This window comes from Salvelinus alpinus, chromosome 1, assembly GCF_045679555.1.
Source record: "Salvelinus alpinus chromosome 1, SLU_Salpinus.1, whole genome shotgun sequence".
Taxonomy (NCBI): domain Eukaryota; kingdom Metazoa; phylum Chordata; class Actinopteri; order Salmoniformes; family Salmonidae; genus Salvelinus; species Salvelinus alpinus.
Window position 1 is genome coordinate 10,238,947 of NC_092086.1, and position 17,968 is coordinate 10,256,914.

At 44.2% G+C, this 17,968-nt stretch overlaps 1 protein-coding gene across 1 annotated transcript in view; it reads left to right on the top strand.

Moving 5' to 3' along the window:
* The window catches only part of LOC139530907 (NACHT, LRR and PYD domains-containing protein 12-like), a 134,512-nt gene extending 118,252 nt beyond the window's left edge, over positions 1-16,260 (top strand). The window contains exons 10-13 of the mRNA XM_071327806.1: positions 4,090-4,263; positions 14,755-14,928; positions 15,137-15,183; positions 15,717-16,260. Coding sequence (XP_071183907.1) covers positions 4,090-4,263; positions 14,755-14,928; positions 15,137-15,183; positions 15,717-16,246 — 925 coding nt within the window. The 3' untranslated portion in view covers positions 16,247-16,260. The remainder of the gene's footprint in view (positions 1-4,089; positions 4,264-14,754; positions 14,929-15,136; positions 15,184-15,716) is intronic.
* Positions 16,261-17,968: the final 1,708 nt, after the last annotated feature.

Sequence of the window (17,968 nt, forward strand, 5' to 3'; positions counted from 1 at the left end):
TTGTTGTAGCCTCTGTTATTGGTAATGGTGAGAGGTTAGCATGTTTTGTTGTAGCCTCTGTTATTGGTTATGGTGAGAGGTTAGCATGTTTTGTTGTAGTCTCTGTTATTGGTAATGGTGAGAGGTTAGCATGTTTTGTTGTAGCCTCTGTTATTGGTAATGGTGAGAGGTTAGTATGTTTTGTTGTAGCCTCTGTTATTGGTAATGGTGAGAGGTTAGCATGTTTTGTTGTAGCCTCTGTTATTGGTAATGGTGAGAGGTTAGTATGTTTTGTTGTAGCCTCTGTTATTGGTAATGGTGAGAGGTTAGCATGTTTTGTTGTAGCCTCTGTTATTGGTATGGTGAGAGGTTAGTATGTTTTGTTGTAGTCTCTGTTATTGGTAATGGTGAGAGGTTAGCATGTTTTGTTGTAGTCTCTGTTATTGGTAATGGTGAGAGGTTAGCATGTTTTGTTGTAGCCTCTGTTATTGGTAATGGTGAGAGGTTAGTATGTTTTGTTGTAGCCTCTGTTATTGGTCATGGTGAGAGGTTAGCATGTTTTGTTGTAGCCTCTGTTATTGGTAATGGTGAGAGGTTAGCATGTTTTGTTGTAGCCTCTGTTATTGGTAATGGTGAGAGGTTAGCATGTTTTGTTGTAGCCTCTGTTATTGGTAATGGTGAGAGGTTAGCATGTTTTGTTGTAGCCTCTGTTATTGGTTATGGTGAGAGGTTAGCATGTTTTGTTGTAGTCTCTGTTATTGGTCATGGTGAGAGGTTAGCATGTTTTGTTGTAGCCTCTGTTATTGGTAATGGTGAGAGGTTAGTATGTTTTGTTGTAGCCTATGTTATTGGTAATGTTGAGAGGTTAGCATGTTTTGTTGTAGCCTCTGTTATTGGTTATGGTGAGAGGTTAGCATGTTTTGTTGTAGTCTCTGTTATTGGTAATGGTGAGAGGTTAGCATGTTTTGTTGTAGCCTCTGTTATTGGTAATGGTGAGAGGTTAGTATGTTTTGTTGTAGCCTCTGTTATTGGTCATGGTGAGAGGTTAGCATGTTTTGTTGTAGCCTCTGTTATTGGTAATGGTGAGAGGTTAGTATGTTTTGTTGTAGCCTCTGTTATTGGTAATGGTGAGAGGTTAGCATGTTTTGTTGTAGCCTCTGTTATTGGTATGGGTGAGAGGTTAGTATGTTTTGTTGTAGTCTCTGTTATTGGTAATGGTGAGAGGTTAGCATGTTTTGTTGTAGCCTCTGTTATTGGTAATGGTGAGAGGTTAGCATGTTTTGTTGTAGCCTCTGTTATTGGTAATGGTGAGAGGTTAGTATGTTTTGTTGTAGCCTCTGTTATTGGTAATGGTGAGAGGTTAGCATGTTTTGTTGTAGCCTCTGTTATTGGTAATGGTGAGAGGTTAGTATGTTTTGTTGTAGCCTCTGTTATTGGTAATGGTGAGAGGTTAGCATGTTTTGTTGTAGCCTCTGTTATTGGTAATGGTGAGAGGTTAGTATGTTTTGTTGTAGTCTCTGTTATTGGTAATGGTGAGAGGTTAGCATGTTTTGTTGTAGCCTCTGTTATTGGTAATGGTGAGAGGTTAGCATGTTTTGTTGTAGCCTCTGTTATTGGTAATGGTGAGAGGTTAGCATGTTTTGTTGTAGCCTCTGTTATTGGTTATGGTGAGAGGTTAGCATGTTTTGTTGTAGTCTCTGTTATTGGTAATGGTGAGAGGTTAGCATGTTTTGTTGTAGCCTCTGTTATTGGTAATGGTGAGAGGTTAGTATGTTTTGTTGTAGCCTCTGTTATTGGTCATGGTGAGAGGTTAGCATGTTTTGTTGTAGCCTCTGTTATTGGTAATGGTGAGAGGTTAGTATGTTTTGTTGTAGCCTCTGTTATTGGTAATGGTGAGAGGTTAGCATGTTTTGTTGTAGCCTCTGTTATTGGTAATGGTGAGAGGTTAGTATGTTTTGTTGTAGTCTCTGTTATTGGTAATGGTGAGAGGTTAGCATGTTTTGTTGTAGCCTCTGTTATTGGTAATGGTGAGAGGTTAGCATGTTTTGTTGTAGCCTCTGTTATTGGTAATGGTGAGAGGTTAGCATGTTTTGTTGTAGCCTCTGTTATTGGTTATGGTGAGAGGTTAGCATGTTTTGTTGTAGTCTCTGTTATTGGTAATGGTGAGAGGTTAGCATGTTTTGTTGTAGCCTCTGTTATTGGTAATGGTGGGAGGTTAGCATGTTTTGTTGTAGCCTCTGTTATTGGTAATGGTGAGAGGTTAGCATATTTTGTTGTAGCCTCTGTTATTGGTAATGGTGAGAGGTTAGCATGTTTTGTTGTAGCCTCTGTTATTGGTAATGGTGAGAGGTTAGCATGTTTTGTTGTAGCCTCTGTTATTGGTAATGGTGAGAGGTTAGTATGTTTTGTTGTAGCCTCTGTTATTGGTCATGGTGAGAGGTTAGCATGTTTTGTTGTAGCCTCTGTTATTGGTCATGGTGAGAGGTTAGTATGTTTTGTTGTAGCCTCTGTTATTGGTAATGGTGAGAGGTTAGCATGTTTTGTTGTAGCCTCTGTTATTGGTAATGGTGAGAGGTTAGTATGTTTTGTTGTAGCCTCTGTTATTGGTCATGGTGAGAGGTTAGCATGTTTTGTTGTAGCCTCTGTTATTGGTAATGGTGAGAGGTTAGTATGTTTTGTTGTAGCCTATGTTATTGGTAATGTTGAGAGGTTAGCATGTTTTGTTGTAGCCTCTGTTATTGGTAATGGTGAGAGGTTAGTATGTTTTGTTGTAGTCTCTGTTATTGGTAATGGTGAGAGGTTAGCATGTTTTGTTGTAGCCTCTGTTATTGGTAATGGTGAGAGGTTAGCATGTTTTGTTGTAGCCTCTGTTATTGGTAATGGTGAGAGGTTAGCATGTTTTGTTGTAGCCTCTGTTATTGGTAATGGTGAGAGGTTAGCATGTTTTGTTGTAGCCTCTGTTATTGGTAATGGTGAGAGGTTAGTATGTTTTGTTGTATCCTCTGTTATTGGTAATGGTGAGAGGTTAGTATGTTTTGTTGTAGCCTCTGTTATTGGTAATGGTGAGAGGTTAGTATGTTTTGTTGTGGTCTCTGTTATTGGTAATGGTGAGAGGTTAGTATGTTTTGTTGTAGCCTCTGTAACTTTCTCACTCATTATTATTCATGATTCATTCATGATTTTTTTAAATCATGGCATCATCAGGATTAATTTAGTAGTGTTTAGAAACCTGTTATCTATTCACTTAGAAAGAAAATTACTCCAGTCATCATCCACCATTTTAATATTGGGAAAAACATAAACCAAAACACAACCAAAACAAACTGCAAATACAATCAACTAGTTTGAGTCACAGGCTTGATGTAGTCATTGCGTTAAAGGAATATCAGACCAAATACTATTCTTTTGACTACTTTAATACACTATGAGTGAATTGGTCAGAATACTTATGACTTCTTCAAATAGGGGGACTAGATACATAAAGTGCTTTACATTTTCTAAATGGTGAAACAGATATGTATTAAAATACCCTCAAATAAAAGGTGACATTATATACTGTCACCTCATATGAAACATTTGATCTGAAATCCAAAATGTTGGAGTATAGAGCCACATTTAAAATGTTAGCTTCACTGTCAAAATAGATATGGTGTGGACTGTATACTCAATACAATCTAAATCTGATACCTCACTGTCTGTCTTTTGACTGATACTGCTTTTTAAACTGGTCTGGTCATTCTACTCAAATATTTGTACTAATCATGTTTCTATCTGCAGGCAATACTTTGATAATTTGTCATTTCTAATAATGAAACATCCGTTTATTAATATATATGGCAGGTTTCAGGACACTGATGTATCTGAATATGTTGAAAAAATATACTGCCACTATTTTCACCACCAAAGAATAGCAGTGTGATTTTAATATGATTTGACTCTTTGCAGGCTGTCAGGCTGTCTAGTCACAGAGGAAGGCTGTGCTTCTCTGGTCTCAGCTCTGAGGTCAAACCCAACACATTATTTGTGCACAGGTTACAGTGTAAGCAGGGAAAGCTAAGCGTAACATTTTAATACAATCTGTCTGTCATTGTATTTCTTCTGTGTTGGCAGACTCACTGGCTGTAAACTCACAGACACATCCTGTAAAGTGTTGGCCTCAGTTCTCAGTTCAAACCCCTCACACCTGAGAGAGCTGGACCTGAGTAACAATGACCTGAAGGATTCAGGAGTGAAGCTGCTCTCTGCTGGACTGGGGAATCCCCACTGTAAACTGGAGACTCTGAGGTCAGTATTCCTGTAGTTGGTCAACAAGTATTTTGTATTGTATTTATTATGGATCCCCATTAGTTCCTGCCAAAGCAGCAGCTACTCTTCCTGGGGTCCAGCAAAATTAAGCCAGTTTATACAATTTTACAACATTACAATACATTCACAGACTTCACAACACACTGTGTTCCCTCAGGCCCCTACCACATATCTACAGTACTAAATCCATGTTTATCGTGAGTATGTATCTCTTCACAGGCCCCGCTGTTCCATAAGGTGTTTTTTAATCTGTTTTTTAAATCTAATTTTAATACTGGCGTCAGTTACTTGATGTTGAATAGAGTTCCATGTAGTCATGGCTCTATGTAGTACTGTGTGCCTCCCATCGTCTGTTCTGGACTTGGGGACTGTGAAGAGACCTCTGGTGGCATGTCTTGTGGGGTATACATGGGTGTCTGAGCTGTGAGCTAGTTGTTTAAAAAGACAGCTCGGTACATTCAGAATGTCAGCACATTTTACAAATACTGGCAGTGATGAAGTCAATCTCTCCTCCTCTTTCAGCCAGGAGAGATTGACATGCATATTATTAATGTTAGCTCTCTGTATACATCCAGGGGCCATCCGTGCTGCCCTGTTCTGAGCCAATTGCAACTTTCCTAAATCCTTTTTTGTGGCACCTGACCACACAACTGAACAGTAGTCAACATGCGATAAAACTAGGGCCTGTAGGACCTGCCGTGTTAATAGTGTTGTTAAGAAGGTAGAAACTAGGGCCTGTAAGACCTGCCTTGTTGATAGTGTTGTTAAGAAGGTAGAGACTAGGGCCTGTAAAACCTGCCTTGTTGATAGTGTTGTTAAGAAGGTAGAAACTAGGGCCTGTAAGACCTGCCTTGTTGATAGTGTTGTTAAGAAGGTAGAAACTAGGGCCTGTAGGACCTGCCTTGTTGATAGTGTTGTTAAGAAGGTAGAAACTAGGGCCTGTAGGACCTGCCTTGTTAATAGTGTTGTTAAGAAGGTAGAAACTAGGGCCTGTAGGACCTGCCTTGTTGATAGTGTTGTTAAGAAGGTAGAGACAAGGGCCTGTAGGACCTGCCTTGTTGATAGTGTTGTTAAGAAGGTAGAAACTAGGGCCTGTAGGACCTGCCTTGTTGATAGTGTTGTTAAGAAGGTAGAGACTAGGGCCTGTAGGACCTGCCTTGTTGATAGTGTTGTTAAGAAGGTAGAAACTAGGGCCTGTAGGACCTGCCTTGTTGATAGTGTTGTTAAGAAGGTAGAAACTAGGGCCTGTAGGACCTGCCTTGTTGATAGTGTTGTTAAGAAGGTAGAAACTAGGGCCTGTAGGACCTGCCTTGTTGATAGTGTTGTTAAGAAGGTAGAAACTAGGGCCTGTAGGACCTGCCTTGTTGATAGTGTTGTTAAGAAGGTAGAAACTAGGGCCTGTAGGACCTGCCTTGTTGATAATGCTGTTTAGAAGGTAGAAACTAGGGCCTGTAGGACCTGCCTTGTTGATAATGCTGTTTAGAAGGTAGAAACTAGGGCCTGTAGGACCTGCCATGTTGATAGTGTTGTTAAGAAGGCAGAGCAGTGCTTTATTATGGACAGACTTCTCCCCATCTTAGCTACTGTTGTATCAATATGTTTTGACCATGACAGTTTACAATCTAGTGTTACTCCAAGCAGTTTAGTCACCTCAACTTACTCAATTTCCACATGATTTATTACAATATTTAGTTGAGGTTTAAGTTTTAGTGAGTGTTTTGTCCCAAATACAATGTTTTTAGTTTTATAAATATTTAGGGCTAACTTATTCCTTGCCACCCACTCTGAAACTAACTGCAGCTCTTTGTTGAGTGTTGCAGTCATTTCAGTCACTGTAGTAGCTGACGTGTTTAGTGATGAGTCATCCACATACATATCGTTAGTAAAAAATGTAAATAAAGTAATATAAAAAGAAAAACCTGTTCACTCAATGACTAACTTTTCACCAGGCAGTGTTTACCAGACACACATAGTCCACATCACATGTGTTTACCAGACACACATAGTCCACATCACATGTGTTTACCAGACACACATAGTCCACACCACATGTGTTTACCAGACACACATAGTCCACAACACATGTGTTTACCAGACACACATAGTCCACACCACATGTGTTTACCAGACACACATAGTCCACACCACATGTGTTTACCAGACACACATAGTCCACACCATATGTGTTTGGACAATGAAGCTTACAGTTTTAAATTTGGTGCTGTCCTCCATCATTTTGGATTTGAGATACAATGTTTCACATTAGGTGACAGTACAGAATGTAACCTTTTATTTGAGGTTAAAGGTGAGAGGTTAGCATGTTTTATTTTTCTAAATGGTGAAACAGACATGTATTAAACTACCCTCAAATAAAAGGTGATACCCTCAAAGAATAGCAGTGTGGTTTAAGGCACAAGGCGAGACCCAGATGACACGGGAGGCAGATGGTTAGAGTCTTTGATATTTACTAATATATTAAAAGGGGAAGGCAAGAGAATGGTCGTGGACAGGCCAAAGGTCATAACCAGATCAGAGTCCAGGAGGTACAGTGTGGCAGGCAGACTCAAGGTCAGGACAGGCAGATTGGTCAGGCAGGCTAGAGGTCAGGACAGACAGAATGGTCAGGCAGGCTAGAGGTCAGGACAGGCAGAATGGTCAGGCAGGCTAGAGGTCAGGACAGGCAGAATGGTCAGGCAGGCTAGAGGTCAGGACAGGCAGAATGGTCAGGCAGGCTAGAGGTCAGGACAGGGTCAGTAGAGGCCAGGACAGGCAGAATGGTCAGGCAGGCTAGAGGTCAGGACAGGCAGAATGGTCAGGCAGACTAGAGGTCAGGACAGGCAGAATGGTCAGGCAGGCTAGAGGTCAGGACAGGCAGAATGGTCAGGCAGGCTAGAGGTCAGGACAGGCAGAATGGTCAGGCAGGCTAGAGGTCAGGACAGGCAGAATGGTCAGGCAGACTAGAGGTCAGGACAGGCAGAATGGTCAGGCAGGCTAGAGGTCAGGACAGGCAGAATGGTCAGGCAGGCGGGTACAGAGTCCAGAAAACAGGCAAGGGACAAAAACCGGGAGGAGGGGAAAACGCTGGTTGACTTGATGAACATACAAGACGAACTGGTACAGAGAAACAGGAAACACAGGGATATATACACCAGGGAAACACAGGGATATATACACCAGGGAAACACAGGGATATATACACCAGGGAAACACATGGATATATACACCAGGGAAACACAGGGATATATACACCAGGGAAACACAGGGATATATACACCAGGGAAACACAGGGATATATACACCAGGGAAACACAGGGATATATACACCAGGGAAACACAGGGATATATACACCAGGGAAACACAGGGATATATACACCAGGGAAACACAGGGATATATACACCAGGGAAACACAGGGATATATACACCAGGGAAACACAGGGATATATACACCAGGGAAACACAGGGATATATGTGTTGTTTTCCTTTTTACCGAAACACCAGAACTGGTCCAACTCTGAACGCTACACTTTCTGGTACTTTCTGCTGACCTGTCACTTCAACCAATGGAAAATGACGAAAAACAGAATGACATTCAAAATGATGATGTACTTGAAACAACAGATATTTCATTTGACTCAGCTAAACTAGATGAGCTCAGTAATTGGATGAAGAATTGAGTGTTTGAGGAAGTCAAAGACATTGGCCAATAATGTGTCTCAACAAGGTGGGTGTGTCGCTTAAAGAACTGGAATAGTGCCAAAGGTTTAGAGGAGCTGGCTGCTAAACAACTCCCAAAAGACTCACCTAGTGGCTAGAGGTTTAGAGGAGCTGGCTGCTAAACAACTCCCAAACGACTCATCTAGTGGCTAGAGGTTTAGAGGAGCTGGCTGCTAAACAACTCCCAAAAGCACATCTAGTGGCTAGAGGTTTAGAGGAGCTGGCTGCTAAACAACTCCCAAAAGACTCACCTAGTGGCTAGAGGTTTAGAGGAGCTGTCTCCTAAACAACTCCCAAAAGACTCATCTAGTGGCTAGAGGTTTAGAGGAGCTGTCTCCTAAACAACTCCCAAAAGCACATCTAGTGGCTAGAGGTTTAGAGGAGCTGGCTGCTAAACAACTCCCAAAAGACTCACCTAGTGGCTAGAGGTTTAGAGGAGCTGTCTCCTAAACAACTCCCAAAAGACTCATCTAGTGGCTAGAGGTTTAGAGGAGCTGTCTCCTAAACAACTCCCAAAAGACTCACCTAGTGGCTAGAGGTTTAGAGGAGCTGTCTCCTAAACAACTCCCAAAAGACTCATCTAGTGGCTAGAGGTTTAGAGGAGCTGTCTCCTAAACAACTCCCAAAAGACTCATCTAGTGGCTAGAGGTTTAGAGGAGCTGGCTGCTAAACAACTCCCAAACGACTCATCTAGTGGCTAGAGGTTTAGAGGAGCTGGCTGCTAAACAACTCCCAAAAGACTCATCTAGTGGCTAGAGGTTTAGAGGAGCTGTCTGCTAAACAACTCCCAAAAGACTCATCTAGTGGCTAGAGGTTTAGAGGAGCTGGCTGCTAAACAACTCCCAAACGACTCATCTAGTGGCTAGAGGTTTAGAGGAGCTGGCTGCTAAACAACTCCCAAACGACTCATCTAGTGACTAGAGGTTTAGAGGAGCTGGCTGCTAAACAACTCCCAAAAGACTCATCTAGTGGCTAGAGGTTTAGAGGAGCTGGCTGCTAAACAACTCCCAAACGACTCATCTAGTGGCTAGAGGTTTAGAGGAGCTGGCTGCTAAACAACTCCCAAAAGACTCACCTAGTGGCTAGAGGTTTAGAGGAGCTGGCTGCTAAACAACTCCCAAAAGACTCATCTAGTGGCTAGAGGTTTAGAGGAGCTGACTGCTAAACAACTCCCAAACGACTCATCTAGTGGTTAGAGGTTTAGAGGAGCTGGTTGCTAAACAACTCCCAAAAGACTCATCTAGTGGCTAGAGGTTTAGAGGAGCTGGCTGCTAAACAACTCCCAAAAGACTCACCTAGTGGCTAGAGGTTTAGAGGAGCTGTCTCCTAAACAACTCCCAAAAGACTCAACTAGTGGCTAGAGGTTTAGAGGAGCTGTCTCCTAAACAACTCCCAAAAGACTCACCTAGTGGCTAGAGGTTTAGAGGAGCTGTCTCCTAAACAACTCCCAAAAGACTCATCTAGTGGCTAGAGGTTTAGAGGAGCTGTCTCCTAAACAACTCCCAAAAGACTCACCTAGTGGCTAGAGGTTTAGAGGAGCTGTCTCCTAAACAACTCCCAAAAGACTCATCTAGTGGCTAGAGGTTTAGAGGAGCTGTCTCCTAAACAACTCCCAAAAGACTCATCTAGTGGCTAGAGGTTTAGAGGAGCTGTCTCCTAAACAACTCCCAAAAGACTCATCTAGTGGCTAGAGGTTTAGAGGAGCTGTCTGCTAAACAACTCCCAAAAGACTCATCTAGTGGCTAGAGGTTTAGAGGAGCTGGCTGCTAAACAACTCCCAAACGACTCATCTAGTGGCTAGAGGTTTAGAGGAGCTGTCTGCTAAACAACTCCCAAAAGACTCATCTAGTGGCTAGAGGTTTAGAGGAGCTGGCTGCTAAACAACTCCCAAACGACTCATCTAGTGGCTAGAGGTTTAGAGGAGCTGGCTGCTAAACAACTCCTAAAAGACTCATCTAGTGACTAGAGGTTTAGAGGAGCTGGCTGCTAAACAACTCCCAAACGACTCATCTAGTGGCTAGAGGTTTAGAGGAGCTGGCTGCTAAACAACTCCCAACAGACTCACCTAGTGGCTAGAGGTTTAGAGGAGCTGGCTGCTAAACAACTCCCAAAAGACTCATCTAGTGGCTAGAGGTTTAGAGGAGCTGACTGCTAAACAACTCCCAAACGACTCATCTAGTGGTTAGAGGTTTAGAGGAGCTGGTTGCTAAACAACTCCCAAAAGACTCATCTAGTGGCTAGAGGTTTAGAGGAGCTGGCTGCTAAAAAACTCCCAAAAGACTCACCTAGTGGCTAGAGGTTTAGAGGAGCTGGCTGCTAAACAACTCCCAAACACTCATCTAGTGGCTAGAGGTTTAGAGGAGCTGGCTGCTAAACAACTCCCAAAAGACTCATCTAGTGGCTAGAGGTTTAGAGGAGCTGGCTGCTAAACAACTCCCAAACGACTCATCTAGTGGCTAGAGGTTTAGAGGAGCTGGCTGCTAAACAACTCCCAAAAGACTCATCTAGTGGCTAGAGGTTTAGAGGAGCTGGCTGCTAAACAACTCCCAAAAGACTCATCTAGTGGCTAGAGGTTTAGAGGAACTGGCTGCTAAACAACTCCCAAAAGACTCACCTAGTGGCTAGAGGTTTAGAGGAACTGGCTGCTAAACAACTCCCAAAAGACTCATCTAGTGGCTAGAGGAGCTGGCTGCTAAACAACTCCCAAAAGACTCATCTAGTGGCTAGAGGTTTAGAGGAGCTGGCTGCTAAACAACTCCCAAAAGACTCATCTAGTGGCTAGAGGTTTAGAGGAGCTGGCTGCTAAACAACTCCCAAACGACTCATCTAGTGGCTAGAGGTTTAGAGGAGCTGTCTGCTAAACAACTCCCAAAAGACTCATTTGTGGCTAGAGGTTTAGAGGAGCTGTCTGCTAAACAACTCCCAAAAGACTCATCTAGTGGCTAGAGGTTTAGAGGAGCTGGTTGCTAAACAACTCCCAAAAGACTCATCTAGTGGCTAGAGGTTTAGAGGCGCTGTCTGCTAAACAACTCCCAAAAGACTCATCTAGTGGCTAGAGGTTTAGAGGAGCTGGCTGCTAAAAAACTCCCAAAAGACTCACCTAGTGGCTAGAGGTTTAGAGGAGCTGGCTGCTAAACAACTCCCAAAAGACTCATCTAGTGGCTAGAGGTTTAGAGGAGCTGGCTGCTAAACAACTCCCAAAGACTCATCTAGTGGCTAGAGGTTTAGAGGAGCTGGCTGCTAAACAACTCCCAAAAGACTCATCTAGTGGCTAGAGGTTTAGAGGAGCTGTCTGCTAAACAACTCCCAAAAGACTCATCTAGTGGCTAGAGGTTTAGAGGAGCTGGCTGCTAAAAAACTCCCAAAAGACTCACCTAGTGGCTAGAGGTTTAGAGGAGCTGGCTGCTAAACAACTCCCAAAGACTCATCTAGTGGCTAGAGGTTTAGAGGAGCTGGCTGCTAAACAACTCCCAAAGACTCATCTAGTGGCTAGAGGTTTAGAGGAGCTGGCTGCTAAACAACTCCCAAAAGACTCATCTAGTGGCTAGAGGTTTAGAGGAGCTGTCTGCTAAACAACTCCCAAAAGACTCATCTAGTGGCTAGAGGTTTAGAGGAGCTGGCTGCTAAAAAACTCCCAAAAGACTCACCTAGTGGCTAGAGGTTTAGAGGAGCTGGCTGCTAAACAACTCCCAAAAGACTCATCTAGTGGCTAGAGGTTTAGAGGAGCTGGCTGCTAAACAACTCCCAAAAGACTCACCTAGTGGCTAGAGGTTTAGAAGAGCTGGCTGCTAAACAACTCCCAAACGACTCATCTAGTGGCTAGAGGTTTAGAGGAGCTGGCTGCTAAACAACTCCCAAAAGACTCACCTAGTGGCTAGAGGTTTAGAGGAGCTGGCTGCTAAACAACTCCCAAACGACTCATCTAGTGGCTAGAGGTTTAGAGGAGCTGGCTGCTAAACAACTCCCAAACGACTCATCTAGTGGCTAGAGGTTTAGAGGAGCTGGCTGCTAAACAACTCCCAAAAGACTCATCTAGTGGCTAGAGGTTTAGAGGAGCTGGCTGCTAAACAACTCCCAAAAGACTCATCTAGTGGCTAGAGGTTTAGAGGAACTGGCTGCTAAACAACTCCCAAAAGACTCACCTAGTGGCTAGAGGTTTAGAGGAACTGGCTGCTAAACAACTCCCAAAAGACTCATCTAGTGGCTAGAGGAGCTGGCTGCTAAACAACTCCCAAAAGACTCATCTAGTGGCTAGAGGTTTAGAGGAGCTGGCTCCTAAACAACTCCCAAAAGACTCATCTAGTGGCTAGAGGTTTAGAGGAGCTGGCTGCTAAACAACTCCCAAACGACTCATCTAGTGGCTTGAGGTTTAGAGGAGCTGTCTGCTAAACAACTCCCAAAAGACTCATCTAGTGGCTAGAGGTTTAGAGGAGCTGTCTGCTAAACAACTCCCAAAAGACTCATCTAGTGGCTAGAGGTTTAGAGGAGCTGGTTGCTAAACAACTCCCAAAAGACTCATCTAGTGGCTAGAGGTTTAGAGGCGCTGTCTGCTAAACAACTCCCAAAAGACTCATCTAGTGGCTAGAGGTTTAGAGGAGCTGGCTGCTAAAAAACTCCCAAAAGACTCACCTAGTGGCTAGAGGTTTAGAGGAGCTGGCTGCTAAACAACTCCCAAAAGACTCATCTAGTGGCTAGAGGTTTAGAGGAGCTGGCTGCTAAACAACTCCCAAAGACTCATCTAGTGGCTAGAGGTTTAGAGGAGCTGGCTGCTAAACAACTCCCAAAAGACTCATCTAGTGGCTAGAGGTTTAGAGGAGCTGTCTGCTAAACAACTCCCAAAAGACTCATCTAGTGGCTAGAGGTTTAGAGGAGCTGGCTGCTAAAAAACTCCCAAAAGACTCACCTAGTGGCTAGAGGTTTAGAGGAGCTGGCTGCTAAACAACTCCCAAAGACTCATCTAGTGGCTAGAGGTTTAGAGGAGCTGGCTGCTAAACAACTCCCAAAGACTCATCTAGTGGCTAGAGGTTTAGAGGAGCTGGCTGCTAAACAACTCCCAAAAGACTCATCTAGTGGCTAGAGGTTTAGAGGAGCTGTCTGCTAAACAACTCCCAAAAGACTCATCTAGTGGCTAGAGGTTTAGAGGAGCTGGCTGCTAAAAAACTCCCAAAAGACTCACCTAGTGGCTAGAGGTTTAGAGGAGCTGGCTGCTAAACAACTCCCAAAAGACTCATCTAGTGGCTAGAGGTTTAGAGGAGCTGGCTGCTAAACAACTCCCAAAAGACTCACCTAGTGGCTAGAGGTTTAGAGGAGCTGGCTGCTAAACAACTCCCAAACGACTCATCTAGTGGCTAGAGGTTTAGAGGAGCTGGCTGCTAAACAACTCCCAAAAGACTCCCCTAGTGGCTAGAGGTTTAGAGGAGCTGGCTGCTAAACAACTCCCAAACGACTCATCTAGTGGCTAGAGGTTTAGAGGAGCTGGCTGCTAAACAACTCCCAAACGACTCATCTAGTGGATAGAGGTTTAGAGGAGCTGGCTGCTAAACAACTCCCAAAAGACTCACCGACATGCGCCTCAGAGTCACTCAGATTGCTGCTGACAGTGATCTATCAGAAACAATGGAAACTTAATTCCATAGACATCAAATCTGCATTTTTTCAGGGAACAGAGTATCAAGGGACATTCACATCTGACCTCCGCCTGAAGCTAAGGGGGAAGGAACACTGTGGAAACTAACAAGGTGTGTGTCTGGCCTGGCAGGTGCATCACTCTACTGGTACAGCAAAGTCAAGGCAACAGTACTGAGTACAGGTGGAAACATGTCACAAGTGGATCCTGCAGTTTTCTAGTGGCTTGACTGGAGTACTTGCCTGTCATGTTGATGACTTCATCTGGGGTGGCTCACAGACCTTTGCTACAACTGTGATTCCACACCTCAAAGCTGTTTTCCTGGTTGACCACAAAGGAACAGCTTGCTGACTGTCTGACTAAAAAGGGAGCATCCGGTCTTGTGCTCCTAAAGACACTCAGTAATGGAAAGTGGCAGCTTGACTAATACAAATATAAACTGAGTCACACAACCCATTTGTAATGAGGAACTTGAATAATACTTGGGACATTTCATTATTTTGTTGTTTTATTTGTCTTTAAAGAAAAGTGGGAGATTGTTAAGTTCATGTTTTAAGTCTCCCTATATTTCTGTTACTACGGTGATATCACTCTGTTATTAGTACGCCTGGGAGTGTCAGTGTTGATGGACCTGGCCTGAGTGTCATGGTAACCATGTATTGTGGTAATACGGTTTAGTAAACGTTGTTCAACTGGAACATAGTCGTTGTGTCATTTTGAGTGAACACTGTTTACTCAATACAATCTAAATCTGATACCTCACTGTCATTATAGATATGGTGTGGACTGTTTACTCAATACAATCTAAATCTGATACCTCACTGTCATTATAGATATGGTGTGGACTGTATACTCAATACAATCTAAATCTGATACCTCACTGTCTGTCTTTTGACTGATACTGCTTTTTAAACTGGTCTGGTCAGTCTACTCAAATATTTGTACTATACATGTTTCTATCTACAAGCAATACTTTGATAATTTGTCAATTCTAATAATGATACATTCATTCATTTATGGCAGGCTTCAGGACTCTGATGTATCTGAAAATATTGAAAAAATATACTGCCACTATTTTCACCACCAAAGAATAGCAGAGTGATTTTAATATGATTTGACTCTTTGCAGGGTGTCAGGCTGTCTAGTCACAGAGGAAGGCTGTGCTTCTCTGGTCTCAGCTCTGAGGTCAAACCCCTCACACCTGAGAGAGCTGGACTTGAGCTACAATCACCCAGGAGACTCAGGAGTCAGACTGCTCTCTGCTGGACTGGAGGATCCACACTGCAGACTGGAGAAACTCAAGTATGTAGAGGGTTTATGTCAATGTTCCACCACTTGGACAAAGATATATGCTGACTGTGTGTGTGTGTGTGTGTGTGTGTGTGTGTGTGTGTGTGTGTGTGTGTGTGTGTGTGTGTGTGTGTGGGTGTGGGTGTGGGTGTGTGTGTGGGTGTGTGTGAGTTCAGGTCTATACCTCAATGACTGTCTGTTCTTCTGCTTACCGCTACAGTGTGGAACATGGTGGAGAGAACACAATGAAACCTGGGCTTAGAAAATGTGAGTGTTGACTTCTGTGAAGAATATGACTAAGAATAAGTCTTAATTCAAGTTAAGTCAAAGTCAAAGACCATCATCATTACTTACTTGGTCATATTAAATATCAGCTGTAGTTCTACAGAAGCAGAAATCAGGGACACCAACGTTTACAATGAGTTGCTTTGACAATGTGTGTGTGTGTGTGTGTGTGTGTGTGTGTGTGTGTGTGTGTGTGTGTGTGTGTGTGTGTGTGTGTGTGTGTGTGTGTGTGTGTGTGTGTGTGTGTGTGTGTGTGTGTGTGTGTGTGTGGCGTGTTCGTGTTACATAAGAAATGTGTGTGTGTGTCCAGTGTGTGTGTGTGTAATTAATGGGAATAAGTGTGTTTTATATTACCATACAGTATAACATATGATCTTTCAACAAGTCTCAAGTTACCTTAACTTCTCCTTTTGATACCTAGAAACATCTACATTAAATGAATTAGTGAAAAGTGAGTTAACATTGTAATGTGAATGATGATGATTTCTAATATTGTGTCTGGTTTCATCCATCAGATGTCTGTGATCTCACACTGGACCTAAACACAGTAAACAGACTCCTCTCTCTGTCTGAGGAGAACAGAAAGGTGACATGGAGGAGAGAGAAGCAGCCGTATCCTGATCACCCAGAGAGATTTGAGGACTGGGGACAGGTGCTGTGTAGAGAGGGTCTGACTGGGCGCTGTTACTGGGAGGTAGAGTGGAGTGGGACGAAGGTTGGTATAGGAGTGACATATAAAGGAATCAGCAGGAGAGGAGGGGGTGATGACTGTTATCTTGGATGGAATGACAAGTCCTGGAGTCTGTTCTGCTCTGACAACCGTTACTATGCCTGTCACAATAATAATCTCACTACCATAGACGTCCGCCCCTCCAGCTCCCACAGAGTAGGAGTGTATCTGGACTGGCCAGCCGGCACTCTGTCCTTCTATAGAGCCTCCTCTGACACACTGACCCACCTGATCACATTCACCTCCACATTCACTGAGCCCCTCTTTCCAGGGTTTAGGGTTCATTATGTTGACTCCTCAGTGTCCCTGAAATAATAACCTGACACACACACAGGACACATTCACACGCTGGACACACACACGCTGGACACACACACACTGGACACACACACACACACACACACTGGACAAACACACACACACACACACACACACACACACACACACACACACACACACACACACACACACACACACACACGCACACACACACAGGACACACACACACGCTGGACACACACACGCTGGACACACACACACACTGGACACACACACACACACACACACTGGAGTCACACACACACACACACACACACACACACACACTGGACAAACACACACACACTGGACACACGCACACACACACAGGACACATACACACGCTGGACACACACACGCTGGACACACACACACTGGACACACACACACACACACACTGGAGTCACACACACACACACACACAGGACACATACACACGCTGGACACACACACGGTGGACACACACACACTGGACACACACACACACACACACACACACACTGGAGTCACACACGCACACACACACAGGACACACACACACACACACACACACACACACACACACACACACACACACTGGACACACGCACACACACACTGGACACACACACACACACACACACACACACACACACACACAGGACACATACACACGCTGGACACACACACGCTGGACACACACACACACTGGACACACACACACACACACACACACACACACACACACACACACACACACACACACACACTGGACAAACACACACACACTGGACACACACACACACACACACACACACACACACACACACACTGGACACACACACACACACACACTGGACACACACACACTCACGCTGGACACACACACACACTGGACAGATACACACACACTGGACACACACACACACACACTGGACACACACACACACACTGGACACACACACACACACACACACACACACTGGACACACACACACACACTGGACACACACACACACACACACACTGGACACACTCACACTGGACACACACACACACTCACACTGGACACACACACACTGGTCACACACACACTGGACACACACACACACACTCATACTGGACACACTCACACTGGACACACACACACTGGACACACACACACACACTCATACTGGACACACACACTCACACTGGACACACACACTCATACTGAACACACACACAGACACACTGGACACACACACACACACACTGGACAGATAAACACACACTTGACACACACACACTCACACTGGACACACACTTACACTGGACACACACACACACACTGGACAGATACACACACACTGGACACACACACACAGGACACACACACACACACACACACTGGACACACACACACACAGGACACACACACACACACACACACACACACACACACACACACTGGACACACACACACACAATCACAGGACACACACACACTGGACACACACACACACTGGAAACACACACACACACACTGGACACACACACACAATCACTGGACACACACACACACACACACACACACACACTCATACTGGACACACACACTCACACTGGACACACACACTCATACTGAACACACACACAGACACACTGGACACACACACACACACACTGGACAGATAAACACACACTTGACACACACACACTCACACTGGACACACACTTACACTGGACACACACACACAC